General features: G+C 40.2%; 2 protein-coding genes across 3 annotated transcripts in view; both read right to left on the bottom strand.

Moving 5' to 3' along the window:
• The window catches only part of tbc1d14 (TBC1 domain family, member 14), a 48,786-nt gene extending 42,006 nt beyond the window's left edge, over window positions 1-6,780 (bottom strand). Inside the window, exons 1-2 of one of the 2 annotated variants that reach the window (XM_006802580.3) lie at window positions 6,255-6,780; window positions 46-808 (exon numbers count right to left, since the gene is read on the bottom strand). In XM_006802580.3, coding sequence (XP_006802643.3) covers window positions 46-808; window positions 6,255-6,303 — 812 coding nt within the window. In that variant the 5' untranslated portion in view covers window positions 6,304-6,780. The remainder of the gene's footprint in view (window positions 1-45; window positions 809-6,254) is intronic. The other variant, XM_087837751.1, reaches the window with a different exon arrangement.
• A 2,328-nt stretch (window positions 6,781-9,108) lies between these two features.
• Window positions 9,109-23,315, bottom strand: kiaa0232 (KIAA0232 ortholog). The gene is given in 9 exon segments (XM_087837749.1): window positions 9,109-12,219; window positions 12,221-12,265; window positions 12,701-12,790; window positions 12,944-16,295; window positions 16,424-16,508; window positions 16,606-16,675; window positions 20,114-20,254; window positions 20,637-21,199; window positions 23,008-23,315. Coding segments are annotated over 8 exon segments (4,092 nt in total). The 5' UTR covers window positions 20,874-21,199; window positions 23,008-23,315; the 3' UTR covers window positions 9,109-12,147.
• Window positions 23,316-23,672: the final 357 nt, after the last annotated feature.

Here is a 23,672-nt window from a genome sequence, read left to right as displayed (position 1 = left end):
GGGGGTGGGGGGTTACAAATACAAAGTACAGAACCATGGACTTACCTTGCAAATAAACTTGCTAGTGGTCCCAATTTTCTCTGCCTCCCATCCTCTTCTTTCTGCATGACTTCTGCCGCCCATAAGTCTCTGGAGGTTCCCGCTGAAGACGACAACACCACTTCTGAAAAGTGGTTGGTGCTGCTGTCGGCTGTCTCCAAAGTGACAATCGCACTGGAGTCGGACGTAACTGTGAAATCCAGGATGTCTTCGTTGGAGACCGACAGTTCTGTGCTCATGCTTGACACGCTGCACACAGAGATGTCATCACTACGGTTTAATGCTCCGCCCCCAACACCAGCTCCCATGGTGGAGGATAATCTGAGGGTGGGGCTAAAGAGGCGGATGTTGTCATAGCCACTGCGGGGAAAGGTGGAGGATTTTCGTACAGTGGTGCCATCAGAGGGATCATTGTCCAGAGGTAATGTGGCGGGGGTGTCGTGACTCGATTCCAGCATAAGGCCTCCGTCGCTTTGCCTTTGGTGACTGTGAAGGAAGGGCTCCGGAGGATTGATCTCCAGAGTGGGGATACCCGAGTCCTGGGAAGTCAGGCTGTGGTTGTCTGGCTCCAGGTCTGGGTAACTTTTCTGTGGGCTGCTATAACAGACAGTAGCGGGCGAGCAGGATGGCTTGTAGATGGGCAGGACGGCGTTGCTGTGTGTGGCCGCTCTGGCCTCATGGCAGTGATTGCTGATGTGATCATTTAGGTGAGAGGCCGTCGTGTCTTTCACCACAGAGCCATTCTCCACTATGGTTCCTCCAGGCATAACTGTAAGAAACAGAACTTTCAGTTTAATACAGTTTATACAACATAAATATATTCATTCACCTCCTGATAACTAGTTTGAGCCCATTTGCTGTAGTCTTTCATAAAAAGTTCGTTTAAAAAAAAAAAAAAAGTGACAATTCCATTGTTACATTGTTGAAATAAAGAAGCACAGAGAGAGCAAACTTCTGACAAGGCAGCTCATTCTCTGGTCTCTTTCTTTGTTTTTTAACAGACTAAGGTTAAAAATAATTAGTTCTGTTAAAATTAACGCGTTAACGCAAAGTAATCCGCCATCACGGTCAACACGATTAAATTTAACGCAATTAATGCATCTGGAGTGCAGATTGCGTTAAAGTTCCCGAAATGTTTCTGTCAACGCATTTTGGGCAGTTTGTCCAAGTAGAGTTACCTTCACACATGTGCAAATGTGCAGTTGATCTGGTAGTGACGGGCAGCTGAACCAAACAACTCAATATGGAAGATGATAAACGCACGTTTGAGTACGTTTGAATATTTTTAAAAAAAATAAGACAGAACAGTCAACCAACATAGTATTATGCACATTGTGCAAGAAGGAATTCTCTTTTCACCAAAGCACTTCCATCTTAAAATATCACATTGACGTGAAGCATACATTAGTCGGGGATGCTGCCAGGACTAACGCGTCACCAAGCTTGCAACAAACCACTCACAGAGCATTGGGGACTCTACCTCCCAAATACTGACTGGCACAATTGCCAAGTGGATTGCAACAAACTGCAGACCTATTAATATCTTTGGGAACATGCGCTTTACATAGCTTTGGTTCCTCGTTTCAAGGACTTGAAGCCTCCCCAAAAGTGACAGAGAGAGAGCGGATAAATGTTTACATAGTTTTTTGTTAACATGAATGTTCAAGGTCTTGATGGATGATTCTGTTCATCTGGACGTAGCGTTTTGTGGGAGAAAACGCTACGTCCTTCAGTGGGCTGGTTTCAGTCATTATGTAAATGTACTGTTTATAAGATTTGGGGAAACCTGCAGTCAGCTGAGACTGAAGAAGTCACTTGGATGAGTGACGAAACGTTTCTCCCACAAAACGCTACGTCCAGATGAACAGAATCAACTTTTGGAGATGAATGTTCAAGATAAATAAACATGCTAAGTACGCATATTTTCCCTTTTTTTCTTGAATCTGTTTGCTCGTGCAAAATTAAATGCGATTAATATAGAATAAAAATAAATGGTATTTAATTGTGATTAATCAAAATTAATCCAGAGTAACCCTGTGATGAATCTGATTAAACATTACCTATTAATTTTTAATTCAATTCAATTTTATTTATATAGCACCAAATAACCTCTAGGTACTTGCACAGTAGATCGTACAATAACAAATACAGAAAAAACAAAAACAAACAAACAATTATATGACCCCCTATCCGATCGTTCAGTCTGACGTCACTAGCCGTGTCTGGGCCTAAACTCCGCTGCAGGTCCATATATCAAACAATCACTATGGCATTACTGAGAGCTGAAAAACTGTCTAAAGTCTTTCATCTTTAATAAAATGATCAGCGTTCTGCTCTACCAGGTGTAACAATTGAGTTTAACATCCAGGCATCCATGAAAACGGAATTTATGACATTTAACGGAGTTAGAAGTTAGCAGGAAGTTAGCTCGCTAGCTTCTATCTAAATACAATATAGCATGTCCTGACTGCGGGGTTTTGGAAACAAATTAAAACGTACAGCTCTGTTATCACTTCCAACATAAATGAAGACAGAAAACTAAACAGCAGTGACGTTTGTAGGGTTACTGAAGTTTGGCTAGCTGGTATATAATTATGTGCTATGTGACTGCTAGCGACACAGCTATGTTAGCATAATATAAACAAGCTAATTTTTTTTCCACTCGATAAAAGTTAACGTGAGTGTTCTTGGTGGTCAGGAACAAATGTAATCGCATGGCAGGATGCTGTAAAAGGACCAAACTTCAGCCAGGAGAACAACTGAGATAATCCATCCACAATACGAGGTTAGTCATTCATATACTGCTGCATGGGCTGGGCTGTAGCTACATCCTAAGGTTTTAAAAACTGAGCTTAAATAAATGATTAGCGGTAATAAAAGCCGAGGGAGGTCAACAGTGATCACTGACTGTTTTAGGAGCTTTTTGAGATTAAATAGAAGAAAATACATAACATTAAACATGTTAACAACACAAAAGGCATATTAAACGCAGACTACTTTAGGCCCGGAAGTAGGATTCGTCACGTCATCACTTAATAATCGGATGAGCAAGCACTTTGGCGACAGTGGGAAGGAAAACTCGCTTTTAACAGGAAGAAACCTCCGGCAGATCCAGGCTCAAGGGGTGAGAGAAGGAAAACAGGATAAAGACATGCCTATTAGTATGTAGGTTTTTTTAAAAAGTTGTATTTCACTGGTGAGAACCTGTGTTAAAAAAATTGAAGAAAGCTATTCAAATTCTCTTTGAATTTAAGCATACATTCTTTGTGTTTATTCTCCATTTACTTCATTATATTGCATAAATGTCAGTTACAAGCTTAAATATAAAGTTGAAAAAATGTAATTACAACCAGGCTATTGATCAAGTAATTGCAATTAATCGTGAATAATTACAGAAAATTGTGCAATTAATTAGTTACTTTTTTTACTCTATTGACAGCACTAAAAATAATGTAATATGGAGTCAAATTGATAGAAAAGCAGTGCATTATAAAAGTGAGATCAGAGGTGAAATGTGACATGGCATTTGGATGCAAACTATAATGTGACATTTAGTATCCCCATATACCAGTTTCAAATGTTGCCAATATAAACAGAATGCAGTAAAATTTTAAACAGTTAAAGATAAGACAATTTATGAAAGTTTGACCTTATTTGACCTTGAAGAGGTCAGAGATCCAAATGTGATTGCAAAGGTGGGATGCGGCCTTTCTCCAAACAGCTTTTGTGGAACATGGCTTTAACTTTCTGCAGTTAAATCACCGCCCTGCAGCATCTACATACCTATTTGTGGAGGAATTTCTTAATTTCTCTTTCAGTTTGTTGAGGTTCTGGTTGCGCTCTGAATACAAGTTCATGCACATTTTTCCTTAATGTGAATTTCTCTATATGCAGACACCAACAGATTTTTGGTTTCCAAAGATTTATCACAGCTAATCACCATCTTATCAAACGCATTGCACACAAACACCAACTTAACCCCATTCAATGGCAAACTGATAGGAAAGTCATTGCTCATCATCATATTTTCATTTTATTGGCGCCATGATGCAATAAAATCCATTTAATAACAGCAACTGACTGCACTGTCTTCAAAGCAACTAGGAAAATAAATCTCAAGTTCACTGCACAGTTGGAATACCTTTGGTTATGTCGTGGTCCCACACCAAAGTTTTCCTTAGTATGACTGCACCATAACTGAAATGTTTTAATTTGCATTTTGTTTAAAGAGGCTATATAGGGGTCATTTGACAGCTCAGTGTTGTTATTCGTGGACTTTAGTCAAAAAAGCTCCCACTTCTCTCCTTCACAAACAGAAAGTTTGAACAGTATGTGAGTGAAGCTTCTGTGCTTACAGAACCTTCAGCTCAAATAACCACATCTATGATATCTCCTCTCAATGACATCATCAAGGCCCAAGAGTAAGAAGAAAAAGAACAACCTAGAAGTGTCTAGATCAGTCTGAGCTTTTGGCCCACAGGACTTACTTGTACACGCGTATACTTGTACTTTGTCTATGTTTAATACGGGCATCCAACCTTTGAATAAACACCTGCTCAATCAAATAACCACAGCTTTATTAGAATTAATGGGCAAGGCAGAAAAACTGCAGAAAAGTTATTTTTGACTGTACATCCCATTGATATTGGTAGCTTTAATACAATAGGATTAAAGGTTTCCTCTAATTGACATTGGATACACGGGCATGCGAGCCTAACTAGGTGAAAACTAATCCTAAAGTAACCCGACTGTAACTGGAGTCTGCAGTGTAATGTGAACATGTTTTCTGCTGGGCTACATCATGCTCCAACCCCAGCTTAGAAGCTAGTGTGTCTAAGCTCTAAGCTGCATTAGCAGTGACAGGAAAGAATTTCAGGAATCCTTTCATTAAACCAATTCTGATGCGGGGGGGGGGGGTTATCTCCTGCACTCTGGCAGGACAACTCTCATAAACTTCAGGGCACACATGGTGGGTTTAGTGTTCCTACTACATAACTCACAGAGCCCCGACTTCCTAAATTTAATCACACAGAAATAAACACCAGGCATGTTAAGACAGTTAACAGGTTACGATTAAACCAACTACGCCCTAATCAGTAAAAATAAATACCCTTTCAAAGTCAAAACCCTAAAAGAGTTGAGTGCTCTCCAAAGCACTGACACACAAAGCCAGATTTTTACCCAAGCTCTAAACCCTGACCTGCAGGTAGTCATGTGAGCCAGGCAGACTTTGTCCCAAAACACAGCAACAGGTTGTGCCACTGTGGAAATCAAACTACAAGTAGAGGAGAGGTCACCAACAAATGTCAAAATTAATAATGATGACTTTACAGTCATTATTATTAATACTGCTATGTATTCTGAAAATATTAAAAAGGTCTTAACAGCTAAGCACTGAAATGTAAAAGCTGTGAAGCATGCGGCCACACCAGAGAGTTTTTTTTTTTGTTCTTTTAAAAGTAATGAAGCAGAAACAACAAGATTGCCTTCATTGTCTGCCCAACTTAGCCGCCCATTTGAATACACACACACACACACAAATCTGGTTCTTCAAGTCATGATATGATGACTCTATGGACACCATAAGGAAATGCAATATTACGCCACTATATCCCTGACTAACAGCAGAAATTGTGAAAAGTGGGCCAACACTTTCGCAAGCAATGGAGCCAGTTTTCAGTTTACCTGTATTTGTTTAAAAGCACATCACGTGTTATGGCATAACCCAATTCCAAATATCTGTGTCAGGTGTATGGAGCATTCCAGTTTTCGGGAGTGGTTACAAATATTTATTCCATGCTAATATCACTTTCTACAAAATTGAATGAAAGTTCAAGTTTTATTTAATATTTATTCTGAAATGATGTGCAGAACTGAAGACTAGCCATAGCAATTTGCAAACTCATTCAGTGACGCTTGATATTTGAGATATGTGACGAAATAAAAAGTGCAAGTGCTGTTTAATGTATAATTAATCTATGCCGAATTCATGCCCGTCTCTATAAAACACGAATTATTCAACGGGTCATAGTTAAACATCTGTGTAAATTCGCGATATTACATAGTTTCGATTTTTAAAAGTTTTTCTAATGTAGTTTGGTGTGACATACGTCACCAGGGAGGGCAGCACACTGTGTCAGGGTCACGGTGAACATGTCATGTTGTCTAACCGCGATAAACACACAGAACTGAGACCGTGCTCGACAGTAACGTACCACAGTGGTTCTCCCTGAGGTCCTGTGTGTCGTGGGCTGTGTTGGCCATGCTGCCGGTTAAAGCTACAGGTGGGTGACAGGTAGGCGCTGGCCGGAGTGGTCCATGATGATGCTGTGACTAGTGCTGCACCACCATCAACTCCCAGCCTCCTCAGCGGAGCTTCGCCCAAACGAACAGCACTGAAGTCAGCTCATTTGTTGTCGAATAAATTCCCCGGAATTCAGTCGGAATGCGGCCAGTGAACACACAAACGCCGCGTTGAACCGCACTTGCTCGCCAAGTGCACTTGCCGCTGACGCCAACTCACTAATTTCACGAGCGCTTCCTCAAATGGAACCAACACTTTTTAAAATGAGAGAGACATGTTGGTTTAGCCTTCCCGGCATCACAGCAGGACAGGAAGTGCTTCTCCGCTCTTTTGTGAATCATAGAAGCAAGCGCATTTCTCAAGTTTCTCCAGAATCGTTAAGATTTCATACCTGTGTCGATGCTTCTGCCGCCATTTTAAAACAAACTTGTACGGAGAGTGCGGTCTAATCGAGTAAAGAGTGCTCCCTGTCGATGGTTCACCTGTCTGGACCTGAAGGCATTATTAATCGACTTCGCAACCTGAGGGCTTATTATTTATATCACTGACCGTATCTTCCTTCTACAATATAGACTATATAGAATATAGGAGTAGTTCTCCCAAAATAAACAATTACATAACGTTTTTAAAGTCGGGTTAGTGTTACAAACACATTTTATTAAATGTATGTTCATATTAAAATCATATCGAGCCAATATCAACAGAAGTATATTCAATAGCATCGTAAACTGAAATTTCACAAATTGCTATATTAACTGAGCACCTGCTTATCAAATTGTGAAACTGTCATTAGAAGTGCTATAGGCCTGAAACTTTTAAGAAGATATTTTCTGTATAAATAAAGTGGAATTCTACAGAAGCAGCTCTGGGAAAATGTATAATTGTTGTGACACAAAATAATGTACAGAGTTATCTCCTATACCATTTTGGGTGGCATTCCTTTACAGGCCATATAAATAAAAAGTTGATGGTGGTATTTTTAATTGTACAAATCCTCTAGTGACAACAAAACTTTGTTTTAAATAAATATTTTACTAGCAAAATAATATTTTCTTAATAAAATATGTTTTTCTGCTGATAGAAAACCCAGCTTTTGGTTACACCATGACATTTTCATATCCCAACTCTTCTGTAGCATCCGCACAACTTGACAAAAGACCTGTAAAAAAAACCATGGTTGTGAATTCTGGATTGTATTGTAACATATCATCAACTACTTAAGTGTATATTTTCTTATAAACATTCATTCTCAAGCTATTCCCAATTCCCGTTACATATTTATAGGTCTAAATAAGGGATAGCTAGAATTAATATGACGTAATGTGACACTGTTGAATATCTGGAAGTCCTACTCCTCTTTTTGTTTATAAGTTTACAACAGATTTTCTAATTACTAATAAAAGTTTTGTGCAAAGCAGCAATTATTCATCCAAACTCAAAAAATATCAAGGTTAAAATATTAAGTGTGTCCATACAGGTGGATTGCAGTTTTATTAAGTGCAATTTCTAAAATGAATCTAAAGTGTTAGGTGGCTGGCTTTTCACTTAGAGATAAGGTGAGGAGTTCAGCCATCCGGGAGGAGCTACCCATCCACTACATGAAGTGGTTCGGGCATCTAATATGCCCTGGTGTTGCCTTGGTGTTCCCACAGACAAGCTGGAGGAGGTGGCCGGGAGAGGGAGGTCTGGGCTTTTCTGGTTAGGCTGCTGCCCCCCGTGAACCGGCCCTGGATGTGCGGAAGAAGATGGATGGATGAAGTGTGCATTATATCAACTTAAAATAAATGAAATAAATACATACTTTTTACTATGTACAGCATGTTTTCTGTACATAGTAAATTGATAGCAAATGCATAATCATAATAAAGTAATATAGTGAACTTTAATTATTACTGCTACTATTATTAATGAAAGCCTTTATTTTGATTGTAGACATCAATATTATAAAAAGCTACACTTAAATGCTATGCTCAGAAATATCAACCTGTTTTCTGCATTGTTGTGGTGTAACCCCTCCCACCATGTCGCTAGCCTCCACCATTTTAACGAGAAGGCACAGATCAAGTCTGACAGAAGCAACAATCACACATGGGATCATCATTTATCTCGTTTGGTCATCTTATTAACACACATTGGGTTTGTTTGACAACCACAAACATCACATTCCTTTTATTCTGTTACATTAGAAATATAAAATCTAAATGTGTATGTGTGGATAATCTCATAACATAACGTTAAATATTCACAAAGTCACAATTCTTCAGTGCAATGGATAAATTATTTAAGGCTGTTGCTGTTATATTAGCCTTTCAAAAACCAGCCAATAATGTGTTGGAAAACCACCTTTGGTACACAAAAGTATACAGGATCTTAAAAACATTGTCCGCAAGAATAAAAGCTGCAGTCTGACATGTGCTATAAATACTTAAGCAGCTGGCAGTGCCTCAGCTGCTCTCTAGTGTCACCGTGAGGCTGACGAGCTAAAATGTAACGCTGCTCCTATTTCCTTTCAACACTCTAGATCAGGGGTGGGCAACTCCAGGCCGCGAGGGCCGGTGTCCCTGCAGGTTTTAGATGTGTCCTTGATCCAACACAGCTGATTTAAATGGCTAAATTAGCTCCTCAACATGTTCTGAAGTTCTCCAGAGGCCTGGTAACGAACGAATCGTTTGATTCAGGTGTGTTGACCCAAGGTGAGATTTAAAACCTGCAGGACACCGGCCCTCGAGGCCTGGAATTGCCCACCCCTGCTCTAGATAATGCAAAGACACAGGAACCTACAGACTGCATTTTGGTTTAATCCTTTATTATGTGTTAAGAAAATCCACAATGAAACAAAAATAATTTACTCAGGGTGAACATGAAATAAGAACACAGCTACGCAGGATACATAGGGTTCAGGAACATAGAGAAGAGGGAGGGCAAAGGAGCATCATCTACTTGGGAATGAACAGACGAGGAAAACTTGGGTTTTCTGTGCTGGATATGCTCTTCAGAACACAGCGCAGTTGAAAGTTTGCTTGTAAGAAGTCTCTCCGAACACATAAACCCTCTCTGAATGCGTTTACTCGTCACGTTTTGTTTCAAACACAGCCTATCAAAATGGAAGAGTTAAATACAGAACTCCCAAGTAAGTGTTTTTTGTGATTTCTTGCACACATTCACTGACAGTTTCACACACACAGTCATAGCATTCTTTCAATCACTTTAACCTCACTCGTAAGTTTATTTTTTTTACCCATAATAATCCAACTAAAAAAGATGGAGTGTGATGTTTGCATGCTGTATTTTTAGAGACATTCCATAAGTTTGTTTTTTCTGTCTCATGTGTTCATCACTCAAAAGCGATCCACATGCAAAAGTAACTAAAGGACATTTCTCCATATTCTCTTCAATGTTTCCATGCGCCAAGGTATTGCATAGGACTTGGGGCTCGTGGGACTCCCTTCCACATTGCTTATGCAATTTACAATGGCTTAGTTCTTTTTTTTCCCCTTCCTAAAACTACAGCTCTAAATTAATGACAGTCACCTCTGCTGTTCGGAAAGAACTCCTGTCAATAATTTGTTCAACATTTGAAGAAAATGTTTTACATTGATGCATCAATGCACTGCCACAGGTCTGAGTGTAGACTATGCAGTATGCTTATATTAAAAAATTCCTGAGTGTCTCAAAGAAAGGTGACAAGACCCTGAAGTTAAGTACCTTCCATTCAGCTACTTGGGGGGCCCTTTTTTAAAAATCAAGCGGCATTGGACTAAAACTTTGGACCTTCAAATCTTAATTTTCTACAGAGCCATGTCAAAGCCATGCCCAAAATAAAAACACCTTTACCTGCGACAGTGCATTACTGTGTACACTGCTGACATGTACCCATGACAGAGGGATGATTTTGGTAATCTGTGCTTCAGTTTGGGGTATGGTATGACAAAAAAAAAAATTAAATATGAAAATAAAAAGAATATATACACACACTGCTACTATCCTCAAATGAGAAGACAATAAAAGATCAGACAGAAAAACACCTTTTAGGAAACATGCTTATCTGCAAATATTTTGGGGTTTCAAAAGCAAAGGTCACACAGGGAGGCACGTGTGCCACGACAAATTGGTAGCCAATTGGGTCAGGGTTTTAGTTCAAGCTAGGCCAAATTAATGAAGGTGAAGCTCATACACATATTAAAAAAAAAAAAAAAAAAACCACTCACTCTGAACCAGTAGTTTCACAAGTTCTATGCCAACACACACACACACAGTGACATTACTTAATATTTCATTTCAACATGATATAGTGAACACCAAAAGATAAAAATAAAATAAAAACAAAACCCATATGGAGAACAAAAAGCATTTGTACCTTAGTGTAGTTACGCCTTTTTTTAGATTGAACATTTGCCCCACCACTTACACTGCTATCAATCTGTTTAGCTGCAGCAGGGAGAACCAGTTTTGGCCTTTCCAAGGATGGATAGAAAATGAAAACATGCTACCTGCAAGTATTTCTCCTCCTGCTGTTACAGAAGAGTAAGACAACAGGTAGGTTTCATCAAAATAAAAATCCAGCCAAATTAACCAGGAAGGGCAAGTTTTCTATTAATTTTCTCATAGGTTATCTGAGGGACAACAAATAAAATTTGTGTCATCTTTAAATCAAGAGTCATATAATAAAACTGCAACTTCCAAATATTTTGAACGTATTTATAGCACCAATAGTCTGTACCATTAAAATTACAAAAGAAACAAAGAGACCCCCCCCCCCCCCCCAAAAAAAAAAAAAGAAAGAAAAAAAAAAACACACACACACACACACACTCTCACACAACCTCCCACCCCAAATAACCAAAACAAAAAAAACCAACAACAACAGATATCTCATTCAATTGCAATGCAGGTCTCTGGAGAGAAAAACAAAACAAAACATTAAAAGAAAAAGACTGTAGTCATGTCTTATCATGATGGGTTATTACCCCAAATCAAACGTTGCCCCCCAGTGTCGTTTACAGCATTGCATTTTCAAGTAGATTATTAGTATTTTTTGCCAAACAAAAAACTCATTTGATTTCCTTATTTTTATTCATTTGTTTAATATTTTTGAGACTCACAAACCACACTATATCTACTGCTGGATTCTAAAAGGACTATCACCATTCCAAAAAAAAAAAAAAAAATTTTCTCACATGGGGAACAGAGATTCAGAATGAAGCTGCACACATTCTCTACTTCACATTCAGAAAGTCATCCAAACAAACTATTTAAACTTTTAAACTGAACTCTTAAAAGTCTTATGGTGTCATTCAAAGAAAAAAAAAATGTTGTATCGTCTTTCTGAACACAATCTTGTAAGTAGAGGATGCGATAGCAGTCGTTTTCACACAACTACAAAGGAGGAGTGAGGCTGGACAAACATACCGAACAACCATTCAAAGACCACCAACTATCAGAGACCTAGTTCAAAAAGCAAAAATGGTGGGAACAAAATGGACAACAATAGAACAAAAGATTGTCCCTCCTGGTAACTGTGAGACTTGAAAAGGGACCAGTGTACAAAAGAATCAACCCAAACAAATTCTAAAAAAAAAAAAAAAAAAAAATGCCTAAATGCTTAAAAATGCACATCCGCACATGGCATCACTCAAACACAGAACATATTTTTTTAATTTTCCTATTTTTGTTGATCCGATTGTTGATTACACAAGGTTTTTTTTTTCCTTTTTTTTCCTTTTTTAAAGTTAGAAAATGAAAACCAACAGGGTTTATGCATTGTGGGATTTGGAGGGGCGTCTCAGAAAAAACATGAGCCTAAATTAGGTTTTCCAGCTCTGAGATGACCCTGAATCATTGCTGGTAGAGGTCCAGTCACAAAAGGAGAGGAAGAAAGGTTTCCTCTCTGCAACAGGTAGAATATTCAAATGTTGCTGCTCCCTGGAGAAGGACAGAAAGAAAAATGGTCAGATTCTTAACTAGAACTAGACTAGAACAATGCTACAAGCAGAACGTCTCTAGATACCAGAGTAGCAAAATTGTAAAAGAAACAACTACAGCTTCGGTAAAGCAGACAATTCAATAAATTATATGCTGAGAGAAAAACTTAATTCCAATAATCGCCCAAAAATAAAATCCCCTTTACAAGATTTTCAAAAAACTTGTCTCAAAGTCAAGTTCATTGAGATTCAAACTTGTCCACGTGGCCTCATTCTCAATTATACACAAACTTAGCGGCCCACGCCACCCACCCAGCCAACGGGGTGATGACATACCCCATCAGACTTTTATAGCTGAGAGGTAAAAAGTTGTTTCATGTGTTCTACACAATAATGGCATGAATAAGATAAGGATCTAATGTTTTCCAAGTTTTACCTGTGCACTGAGATCCAGGGAAGAGGGGGGAACAAGTTGTGTTCTGCCACCAGCACTCATCTTGCTGGTTCCCAGTTCCTTCCTGTTCACCTGTATTTAACAGAGAGAACTAAATAAAACAAATGCACAGTTAGTTGTTTGTTTGTTTTTTAATCCGTATTCATCCAACAGATTGATTTCACAGCAAATGACAAAACACTGTGTAGAAATTGACAATCAGAAGTCATTTGAATAAAGACTTACCTCTGACACATCTCCAATAAAGTCGTAAGCAATCCCATACTTGGGAATGTGACCAGTTGGTGAACACGAGCAGAACCGCTTTTCTCCTGAAGATTCGTCTTTTTGAATCTTGGTGACTGAAGTGTCCGTCTGTCCACCTGCACTGGTAACAGCTGCTGCTGTTTTGCAGTCTAAGCAAATCTCTTGCTCAGCGATTGGCAGGAGGGTACTGGAGCCCTCCTGTGAATCCAGAGAGGTCTGAGCACTCTTCTCCATGCCAGACTTCTTTAATCTGGGTAAGAATTTACCAGATTCCAGTTCTGACTTCCCATAATAAGGGCCCTCGCACTCTGCGTCCTCCTCCAAAGGTTTCAGGTCTGCCTGAGGATCATCGAAGACGTCAACTGGTGCTAGGATGGGAAAACTCGTCTCCTCTTTGTCAGACTCAGCCTCAGAATCACTCGCTCCACCAGGGGACAACTCGGAGGCAGATATTGGTCGGAAATGGGTCCTGGGGGAAATACGAATGGCCCTGTACTGTGTCCGATTGATGCCATATATTCGAGGGTGAAAAGCTTCATTCTCAGAGTCTGAGCAAAGAATAGATTTTGGCTTGAACCCTGGACTGAATGACGCCATATCCTCAGGCTCAAAGGAACACTCAACATGAAGGACTTGAGAGAAGGGACTGTTCAGGTTGAAGGATGCAAATGGGTATTCTAAACCTTGATCCTCACTATGCAGGCCTCCATAAGATCCAAGCAAATCTTCATGGAAGATGAAAGAAAATCCCTTATTCAATCCATCGCCGCCTCCTCTAATGGCCTGGTCACTCTGCCCAAAGGACACCAGGGGCCTCCACAGGGGCCTGTGCCCAGGTGCAAAGCAGCTGCTTGTGTTCATGAACACATCAGTGCCAGTGATGGTGAGCATATCTGAGCCTGAAGCAGATGCAGCTACAGCAGCGCACTGCAGCAGGTTATCTTGGGCATTACTTGGTGGCACAACAGCCCAATTCTTATCACCGCTTAGTGTCTTCAACTCTCCATATACCCCTCCTAGGATGAACGACGTGCTTTCCTTGTCAGAGTTCAAGTCCCAGGGCTTGGACGGAGTCATGTAATCCCCAGCACCATCTAACTTGGAGAGTTTGTTTTTGGCCAAGTCCTGCTCTTCTTTCTTGCCTTCCCACAGGTGGTATTCTGACCGCTGCACTGCTTTTTTCTGAGGTCCCTGAATTGGAGCTCCTTTCGCATGCACCTCCAGACAGCTGCAGCAGTAACCACCTGACTCCTCTGAGAAGAGGCCCTCACTGGATTTTTCTGCTCTTTGACGTGACGTTACAGATTTGCCGTTTCCAATTGCAGTCCAAATGTCTTTTATTATCCCTGAGGTGTAGTTGTCACTCTGTTGGTTTGTGTTGTCCGAAAACATGCCAGTGCTATACTGTTTACTCTCGTCCTCTTCCAAAGCTATACCACAAATGGACTCCAATTTAGATTTTTTGGTGAAGGTCTGATTGGACGCTGTGCTAACACTGACCTCCTCACACTTACGGCCAGAGTCTTCTTGCAAAAAATCCAAGATTTCATCCTCGAGATATGTACTAGTCAGAGGAGGTATTATACAGTTAATCTCTTCACTGCCAATTTGAGCAACATCTTCTGCTGGAACGTTTCCTTGCTCATTGTCAGAACGAGTCTCCTCCGAATGAGACCACGGACTGCACGTTCGCGTTGATAGGTTGGAACAGTGTTCAGTTTCGTCAAAGGCACTATTTTTGGTCCATATTAGCAAACGAGACTGTTTATTAGAATGTAGGTCGAGACAGCTACTAGAATCGGTGTTGTTTTCGTGACCAACGGTGAGTGAGTCGCATGGAAAAGGAAAAGTAGGACTGTCGTACTGCAGCTCAAAAAGAGAGAAGCAGGATTGTTCACTGGTGGCTTCAGGAACGGGGCACTCCTCCAGATGTCCTGACAGTTTGCTAAGTGTGAATGAAACACTATCGAGGAGAGGAGAGAGACGGATGGGAGAGTCTCCTATGAAGCTTTCTCCATCTATATCCTCTGAAGTAGATGGTGAATAACATCCCCAAACTTGCGCCATGTTTTCAAGATCCTCCATTAAATATCCAACAGATCCTGAAGCTTCCTGCATTGCACTTTTCCCTTGCTGCTCAAGGCCATCTAACACTAAACAACATTCTGCCTCAACGTCTCTTTGCTCTTTGCTTTTCTGTCGAATCATGCTTAAGATCCGACTCTCTTGTATTGAATCTGAGGCACTAGTATCCAATATGGATTGATAAATATCTACTTCATAGAAGTGAGTGAATTCAGACAGATGCTTGTCATCTAAATCTCTACTATCCTCTGGCTGAGGGCAGCTTGAGGTCCCAGTGAGTTCAGCAGCTTCATCGTCTGCTTCGCCAGGCCCTTCTACAAAGTGCCCATCCACAAATGAGCCTGCTGCTAGGTATGCTCTCTGGTACTCATTGGCGATGTAGATTCCCTGGATTCTCTCCGGCAGCCTCTCCATGTTGGTTGACAAGGAAAAGCCACCGGGAGAATCTACCTTGCTTCGATATTTTGTTTCCAGCTTGCTTTCTCTGCTGCTGAAAGGTATGAAATACTCTGTTATGGGCTCAGTGTACCAAAGTGGCTCCTCCATGTATTCTTTTCTGTTCCTGGCCTCAATTCCGGACTCTTTTGCTTCCACCCAGCCTGGATCTTTACGAATCTCTTTCAGCGGTCTCTTCCCCTTTTTGTAAGGCTGTGGTTGCTTGGCAGTGCCACCGGTGGTGCCACTACTGCTCCCTCCAGTGTTTCTTCGCTCTTCTTTATCAAGAACCTTCACCTGCAGCTTCACTTGCCCACTGTTGCGTGTTCTCCTGTTCTTTGCAGCCTCCCTGGACTTGTGCCTTATTCTAACTGCCTTGCTTCTTGATGACTTTGAGTCACCCTGGTTCCCACTTGAGCTCGAGCCTGCCTCACTAGAGCCAGAAGACCAAGATCTTGGTCGGTATTTGCCCTCAGATCTGTGTCTCATCTGTCTCTTAGAGTGGACAGTAGGTTTCTCCTCTGCTGTTGCACCACTGTGATATCTGTTTTCTTTCTCCTTCTTGCCTCGTCGTTGCTGGCCTCTCTCGCTGGTTACAGTAGTGATGGTACCACACGCCTCTAGGTTTCGCTCCTTTGCAGCCTCGCCTTCACTGTTGCAATCTTTGGGGGAAGAGGTGTCTGTGCTAGTTTGTGGGGCTGCAGAGGATGAGGAGCTTGAATACGTACAGGCCTTAGCCTTGTTCCACACTGTCATAATCTCCTGGAGACAAACAGATTTCTCTGACAAAGGAGGAAAGGCTTCATAATACCTGCAGATATAAGAGATGGGGAAATGGGAGTTACATGCAATTTAATTAAAATACAACTGCAAAAGGTCACCTTTATTTTTTAGTAAAACACACACTTTGGATGAAAACGCCCACATTATATAGCTTACATTTCCACCTGGTCCTTTGAAGAGGGGGACTCAACACGTTCTGGAGACTGAGAGCCATCAGATTTCCTTCTAATCTGTTTTTCCTCTGCACAAAACATTAAACACCAAAACATCACATTAGAACAATCACTTAATGTTTTTATATGAAACGATTATAGATTTGATAACACAGGATATCAAACCTTTCTGTTTGTTTTGAATCTCCTTCAGTTTAGAGCAAAGCTCTTCAACAAGGCTTTCAATTCCGGAGTTCTGCACAGATGAAAAAGACAAAAAGATTAGAGATGCATATTTTTATGCTGTACTTAATAATTCCCACAACTACCCAATTTTGGACAGCAAATCTCAACAATGAAATTTATCAAGATATTGCAGTTTTCTTGCTTGTGTAGTTTAAAAATAATTTTATAAACTGTTTTATAAAAAAAATATTTGTCATACATGGTTCAAAACAAGCAAATTTTAATATTAAATAAAGTAACCAGAATTAATGCAAAAATTATTGCTTTTTAATTATTTCATTCAGATGGAAGAAAAATGCCATCCAACCCTGCCGGTCCTTCTTTTGAAATAGTAATTGCTCCCGTTTGTTAAACTATGAATCAACTGTGATTAACCACAATATTTTAAAAAGCCAAGTTCCGTAGTCAAATTAATCCTAATTAGTGCCGTTCCTGTTAAATTGAGAAATCACTTAAATAGAACCCATCTGACAAGGCAAAGTAGACCGAAACATCTCAACACACTCTACATCATGTCACAAGGCTTTGGGACTCCAGCAAACCACGGTGAGATACATTATCCACAAACAGAGAAAACTCAGCTGTCTGGATGCATGTTGTCCGGGATACTACAGCTATGAATGGAAAAAATTATATGTATATATATATATATATATATATATATATATATATATATATATATATATATATATATATATATATAATAAAAAATTGCTCCTGCTGAAGACGGAAACAAACTCATTTCACTGCGTGATCTAAAAACATGTACAACCAGGCTACGAAAGAGGATGCTAGCAGCTGGAAATGCATGACCCAAATATAAACAAATGATTCGACCAAGTGTGGTTGAAGCACCCGCTAGTTCAAATTTGTAGGACAGGAAGAGCAAATGCTGAATGGAAGTTACTAATGCAGCTACATGGTAGCAACATAGGGGTGGTTGAAACGTCTGACAAGGTTAATTTCCTTTAGTTATTGCTAAACAAAAATGTTAAGCAGTTATTTTAATACTTCTACTTAAAACTCACAGAAAAAAAATAAAAATACTGGCAACTGCCAGTGCTACCCCTCAGCCTGCTAGCACACACATCTAGGTTTGTTGTTATTGAGTTCACAAGATTTTCAGAAAACATGACCTCGACCTCAAAGTCAGAGGTCACTGAGATTCAAAATCCCAGATTTTTAGTAGATTGAAAATCCAACATCCCCAACTTTCTCAAGTTATCGCATTCACAAAGTTTTTAGAAAACTTGACTTAACCTTGAGGTCAATGTCACTGGGGTTTGAATTCATCCTAAAAAAAAATAATTTGACACCTACGGTATCAATTTCAAAATCCTAATGTGTCTCATTCAAGTTATCACATTCATTTGGTTTTCAGAAAACTTGACCGAGGTTGAGGTCACTGAAAATCTGAGATTTTTTGGGTGCCCACACCAATCTCCCATCTACCCACCAGGTTGGGTGACAAGGATATCCCATTAGCCTTTTAAGGCCAAGAGGTAAAAAGAAATGATAATAAGTTATTAGAAAAAAAGGATGGGAAATGCTCTTCATTTACTTATAAATCCTGCTGCCTGCAAGCATCAATAAAATGTTGATCAGTAATTTTTTTTCACGCATTTCAAAATATTCTTGGAATATTATGATGTAATTTTGAGGCTCTAGAGTCCTCTCTTACATGGAACAGGTCATAACCTTCTCATAAGTGGCTAGCCTAGAAAAATTACACTAAGACCACATCAAAGACACAAAAAGGTGTCACAAAAGAACCCAGGACAACATGTAAAGAACTGCAGGCCTTACTTGCCTGAGTCAAGGTCAGCATTCATGACAATAAAAAATAGACCGTGGGAAAAAATGGCACCCATTGGAAAGTTCCTTGGTGAAAACCATTGCCATCTAATTTGCCTGAATTAAAGCAAAGAGTGGGCCAAAAGCTGTCCACAGCAATGACTGCAGTTCTTGCTGTCAAGGGTACCAGAGGCAACATTTTTAATGCAACATGTAAGTGTGACAAAAAAATGGAGAAAACAAACAAACAAAAAAGCACAATCCTGCCTTAGATAAGACTGCAGTGTTCCTAACACTGCTACTACACACTACCCTTACCCAAATGAAAGAATGAAAAACACAAGATGGACATAACTTGAGCCAACTGAAATACAAAAGTTCAGGCATGCTCAGAAACGATTGTTCTATATTTAGCTTTGGTACAGAAATGCTTTCAAAATGATAGAAATAAAAAATTAAAAAAAATTAAAAAAAAAAAAAAAAAAAACTCCACTAACGATAAATAATTGACTTATGCGTTTTTAACAATGTGCAGTTGCTACATATACTGTTACAATACACTGCTTCCTTCAACAGTTGAACAGAATGTGAAAAACAGTAACTGTAACAAACAACTTGTTTAAAATGCCAGCTTAAACCAAGGAGTCAGAGCAATGAGCGTGAAACAAATAAAAACAACCATTTCTCAACACCAGCCCTGTTGCAGTTTATCACACATTTGTTGTTCATTCTCCCAGACAACAAAATTTCTTACCATACCACCTCATTAAAAGGAAACCAAAGTTTTCTCCTCCCTGTGTTTCCTCTTGCATCATTGTGCTAATGCTGGTCAGCTGACAACCCACAGACTGCTGCAATTCCGTGCACTGTGTACTAGTTAAAAAATAGAGTGCAGAGTCCAGTCCCCAGGGAGGAGCTCCACACTCCTCCCTCTTGCCTTGCAGATCCTTCCCCCTTTCTCCTTCCAGCTATTTACACTGTGTCATTCTCAGCTGAAGCACACACCCCTTACTACAGCTGACCATACATGAAAATGCCAGCAATTTTTTTTTCTGCTGTTTTTCCGCTTCATAAAAATAGAAATGCAATCTATTTTATACTTGTGTAATACCCTAACCCTTACACAAATTATGTTGATTTTGAAGGTCATTTAGAAGTCAGAATGGCACTATTTTATGTTCAATAAAAACTTAACTCCTGACAGTAATATACCCCTTCTAGTGCAGACTAATAGAAGGTGTGACCATCCAGCAAAAAAAGGTGACTATGTATTTTCAATACAGATCTCCATTTTACACTGCTTTGGCTTCACATACTGACATAGGTTTATTCACAGTCTATCCACTGCGATTCAATCAATCAGGAACTGCATGACTGCACCTAAACAAATGACAAGAATACTACAGTAACGGATTCCTTACATAATTAGCACCACCATGCCTCTTGCATTCAGACTGCTTTTCATTCACAAGTTTCCCAAAAATGGAGTCAGTGACAGTCACCGGCAGGTTTATCAGGTTCCAAAGCAAAGGTGATTTGAGTTTATTACTTCAAACCACAAAAAATAAAATCATTAAAAATAAAACCTAAGTTGTGTCATAATGAACAGCTGAACAACCGCAGAATTACAAGAGCCAAGTAGAAGAAAGCTTACTTCATCAGATGCAGAGCGGAGACATTGCACAGCGGCTTGCTTCTTCATTTCCTCAAGACTCAGATCGGTCCCTCCCTTCTTCTTGCTCTTGCCCCATTTCTTCCCAGTTCCCTTCTCCCATCCCAAGAAGATGTCATTTTCCTTTTGCACACAAACCAAGAAAAGTCAATCACAAAGCATGTAAAAAAAAGCCAAATGTATAATAAGTAACATTGCACAAGTCATGGATAACTGTTATATGGTATCCTAAATATGTGATAATATTTCTGTTCAGCATTATGTACCAAATCAAAATGCAGACAAAAATTACAGTGTATTTTAAAATGTAAAGGCAAAGAGCAAAACTCAAAAGATGCCTCTTTTGAATCGGTGATACAATTGCCAGTTGAAAGAAAATCCACACTGTGAACCTCTCCTGGCAAACTGACTTATTCCCCTGATGAGACATTTTTATTCCTACACCAGCAATGAAAATAATTGCTTTAGGGTAAAAGAAAATTTATTTAGATTTCTGAATTCTCACCTGGTCTTGTAGGTCATAATCATAACTGTCATGCAGGAGAAGACTGAGAACATAGCGGGTGTAAATCATGGCATCAATCCCGCACTTCTCAAGCTCCTGGCCTAGCCAGCTTTGCACTGGACCCAGCGAATGAAGCAGCGACATCTTTGAGGCAGGCAGGGGGCCCACAAGAGGGTAGGGGCAAGAGAGGTTCTCAGGAGGAGCAGGACCGTCTGAATCGGTGCTCACTGGACGCATGGGACCTCAGGTATTGGCCATTCTTGGGTAGAGCAACATTATGACAGGTATTTACTGTTGGGTGGTTGGTGGAGAAAGGTGCAGAGGCGATTAACCTATCTGAAAGAGGAGGCTGTCACTCCAGCAGTACAAACTACATGGGGAGACATGTAGAATGTTTTTTTTTTATTTATTTTTATTGCTTTGAGCAAAAAGGGGGGATGTTACTCATCAGGCATGGCTTAATGCTGCTGATAGATTTCAGCTTCTGAGCAAAACACAAGACGTGTTTGCATTTTAGTCAGAGGGGTCCATTTTGTGGCTACGTCTTACTTCACCGGCACAACCTGAAACAGAGCAAACAAGTTTCTCACATATATTTTCAATGTAGAATGCAAGAGAGCATAGCAAAGCAGCGTGAATCAGGACCTTTAAAAAAAAAAAAAAAAAAAAAAATACATGAAGACACAAGCTTGCTCCTTTCAGCTGAATATAAGTTGCATTTTATGGAGGAAACAAAGGAGCATTTAATGTTATAATAGGTTCAACTGTAGCATGTGTGTCAGATAATCAAATCTTTAAATTGTTTTTTTTCCCTATAAAATCTTAACAAGTATGCTCAATCTCTTTCAGCGGAATAAAAAGGTTTGTTTTAAGCAATGCTGCATTTCCTCAAAATATAGACGTCTGTGACCCTTCACATAATTCTCAAATGCTCATGCCATTCAGGTCTGCATGCCATTTAAGTGACAGACAAAGTGAAACATGTTTGTAGTGCAGGGCATGAAGAAATCCTTCCTGTTTGACTACTTTTGTGTACCACTTATCACAATCACAAAACATCCGCATAGTTTCATGACTAATATCGCCGATAAGTTCTGTATTAGCGACAAATCCAACAGCTGAGTGTAACTGCGGGCAGTGAGCAGGGGAAGGCTCGTATAGCAGCGGTGGATTAGGACACCGACGTGAAGAGCAAATGGAGGCTGCGGCGATTTGATTGGCTCCAGTGCTCGTCATTCAGCGGTGGTATATTATAAGTTACGACATAAAAAGGTCGAGATATGAAGCCTTAGAGCTTGCCATCACGTGATTCCAGCGGCCGACACCTTTATGTATAAGAATGTTTATAGAAGTGCAGATGGACAGCAGCTGAAAGGTTAGCTAGCTCGAAAACTACTAAATATGGCTGACCAGTATCTCCAACCCAGCTGTTTCTTATATGCACACCATCTCCGGCCGGCAGTTAGCTTTTCACTGCACGACACCACACCAACAGACCAACTTTATCCAGCAGTACTCAAATTACCCCACATGAGAAACAAATGCGTGCCGCTTTAGCGGGTTTATTGTGACTTCGCGCAAATATTAACTGACTTAACGTTACGCCGTTGAGCTACCGAGTGCGGCAAAGCAACTACAGGGAAATCTAGAACAATATTTAGTATTAGTCAGAAATGTCATCACCATGCCAATATACCATTTAGTCTGGCATTAGCCAACAGCTGTGGCGTCAGCTAACGTTGCGCAGACTTATGCTATAAGAGTCATTTTGCAGTCAAACAGCAAGGTTAGCTTGACCACCGACCTTTAGCTAATAAGCCGTTAGCCAAGTTAGCTGCCGACAGCTTCTCATTTTTGGTCATAAGACGGACTTTAATATTAATACGACTACTACCTAGCATACATAATTATAACGAGGTGTTTGTTTAATTTGGTTCGTTTCTCCTTTTTTTAATCTGAAGACTAACGCTACTAAAGTGGTTACCAGGTAAACGGAGCTTGTTTCTATACGGTGACAGAGATCTGACAGTTCTCTATTAAATATATCAACACGCTAACGTTTGAGCAACTTTCTGTAACACGGCACATGAAAATAGCAAGCACGGAGTCAAAACAAAACGGAGATGCGTTTTTATTAAAACCGAAACAACCATTACATAAGGTTAGCTACGCTTGTTGTTGTGACCGAGGGGGAGGAGGAGCCCCTGCCCGGTAGCCTACAGAGGACTTTCAGACGTTTCCCTTCAAAATTGTGCGTCATATCGTCGTATATAGGCAAAGCAGTAAGCTGCTTAAGCATGAAACACCAAGTAGGAACTATGATATTTCAATGCGAAAAGAAAACTTCCATGTGAGTCGCTGGTTTACGTACCTGCCGTTGGCTGAAGTTAAGAGAAGCAGCGAGAGGGGAGCGGCTATTTCTCTCCCGCTGCTGTTCCGAGCTCGAGCTCTGGAATCTGTTCCAGTCGCATAGCTATCATGGACGCCGACAGAAATGGCGCTGTTTTCACGTCTGGTGCGTCTTCAACAGCGTCAAGGAAACTGGCGTCATTCGGGCTCAAACATAAGAAAAGGTCATACTGTGTCGAGACAGAATGCGCAGAGCCAAAATGTCCGCTGAGTAATGGCAGTTTCATTTAGAAACGGACCCCAAATGCACCGCCCTTTGCGTTCGTATCCAAGCAACAACGCAAACCGCTGCTGATCCTGCTCGCACGGATTGATCCCTCCGCTGGGGTATTGCATCAGAAGGCCATCTAGTACTGTCAAAGGCGGGTCTGACGGGGTGTCCCCCACGCCCCCCGAAGGGTAGTTTTGGTTCCGGCGTCCCCCCACTAAAAATTGCTGTTTTAACAAAGGAAACGCCAACATTCACTGTGTGGGAATACAAACTTGAGTTGAAACAAGAAGAGAGAAAATCACCGTGTCCTACAGTAAAACGGATGATACTGATCAAGTTAAATGCAAATTTCATTCAATAATGACGCCTTCTTGTCTGTGTTCTAAGAAATTGTAGACATTATTCAACAAATTTCA

The sequence above is a fragment of the Neolamprologus brichardi genome, chromosome 3 (genome assembly GCF_056152115.1).
Source record: "Neolamprologus brichardi isolate AB-2024 chromosome 3, ASM5615211v1, whole genome shotgun sequence".
Taxonomy (NCBI): domain Eukaryota; kingdom Metazoa; phylum Chordata; class Actinopteri; order Cichliformes; family Cichlidae; genus Neolamprologus; species Neolamprologus brichardi.
Note: the sequence above shows the minus strand (reverse complement) of the source record. Positions and strands in the feature narration are given on the sequence as shown.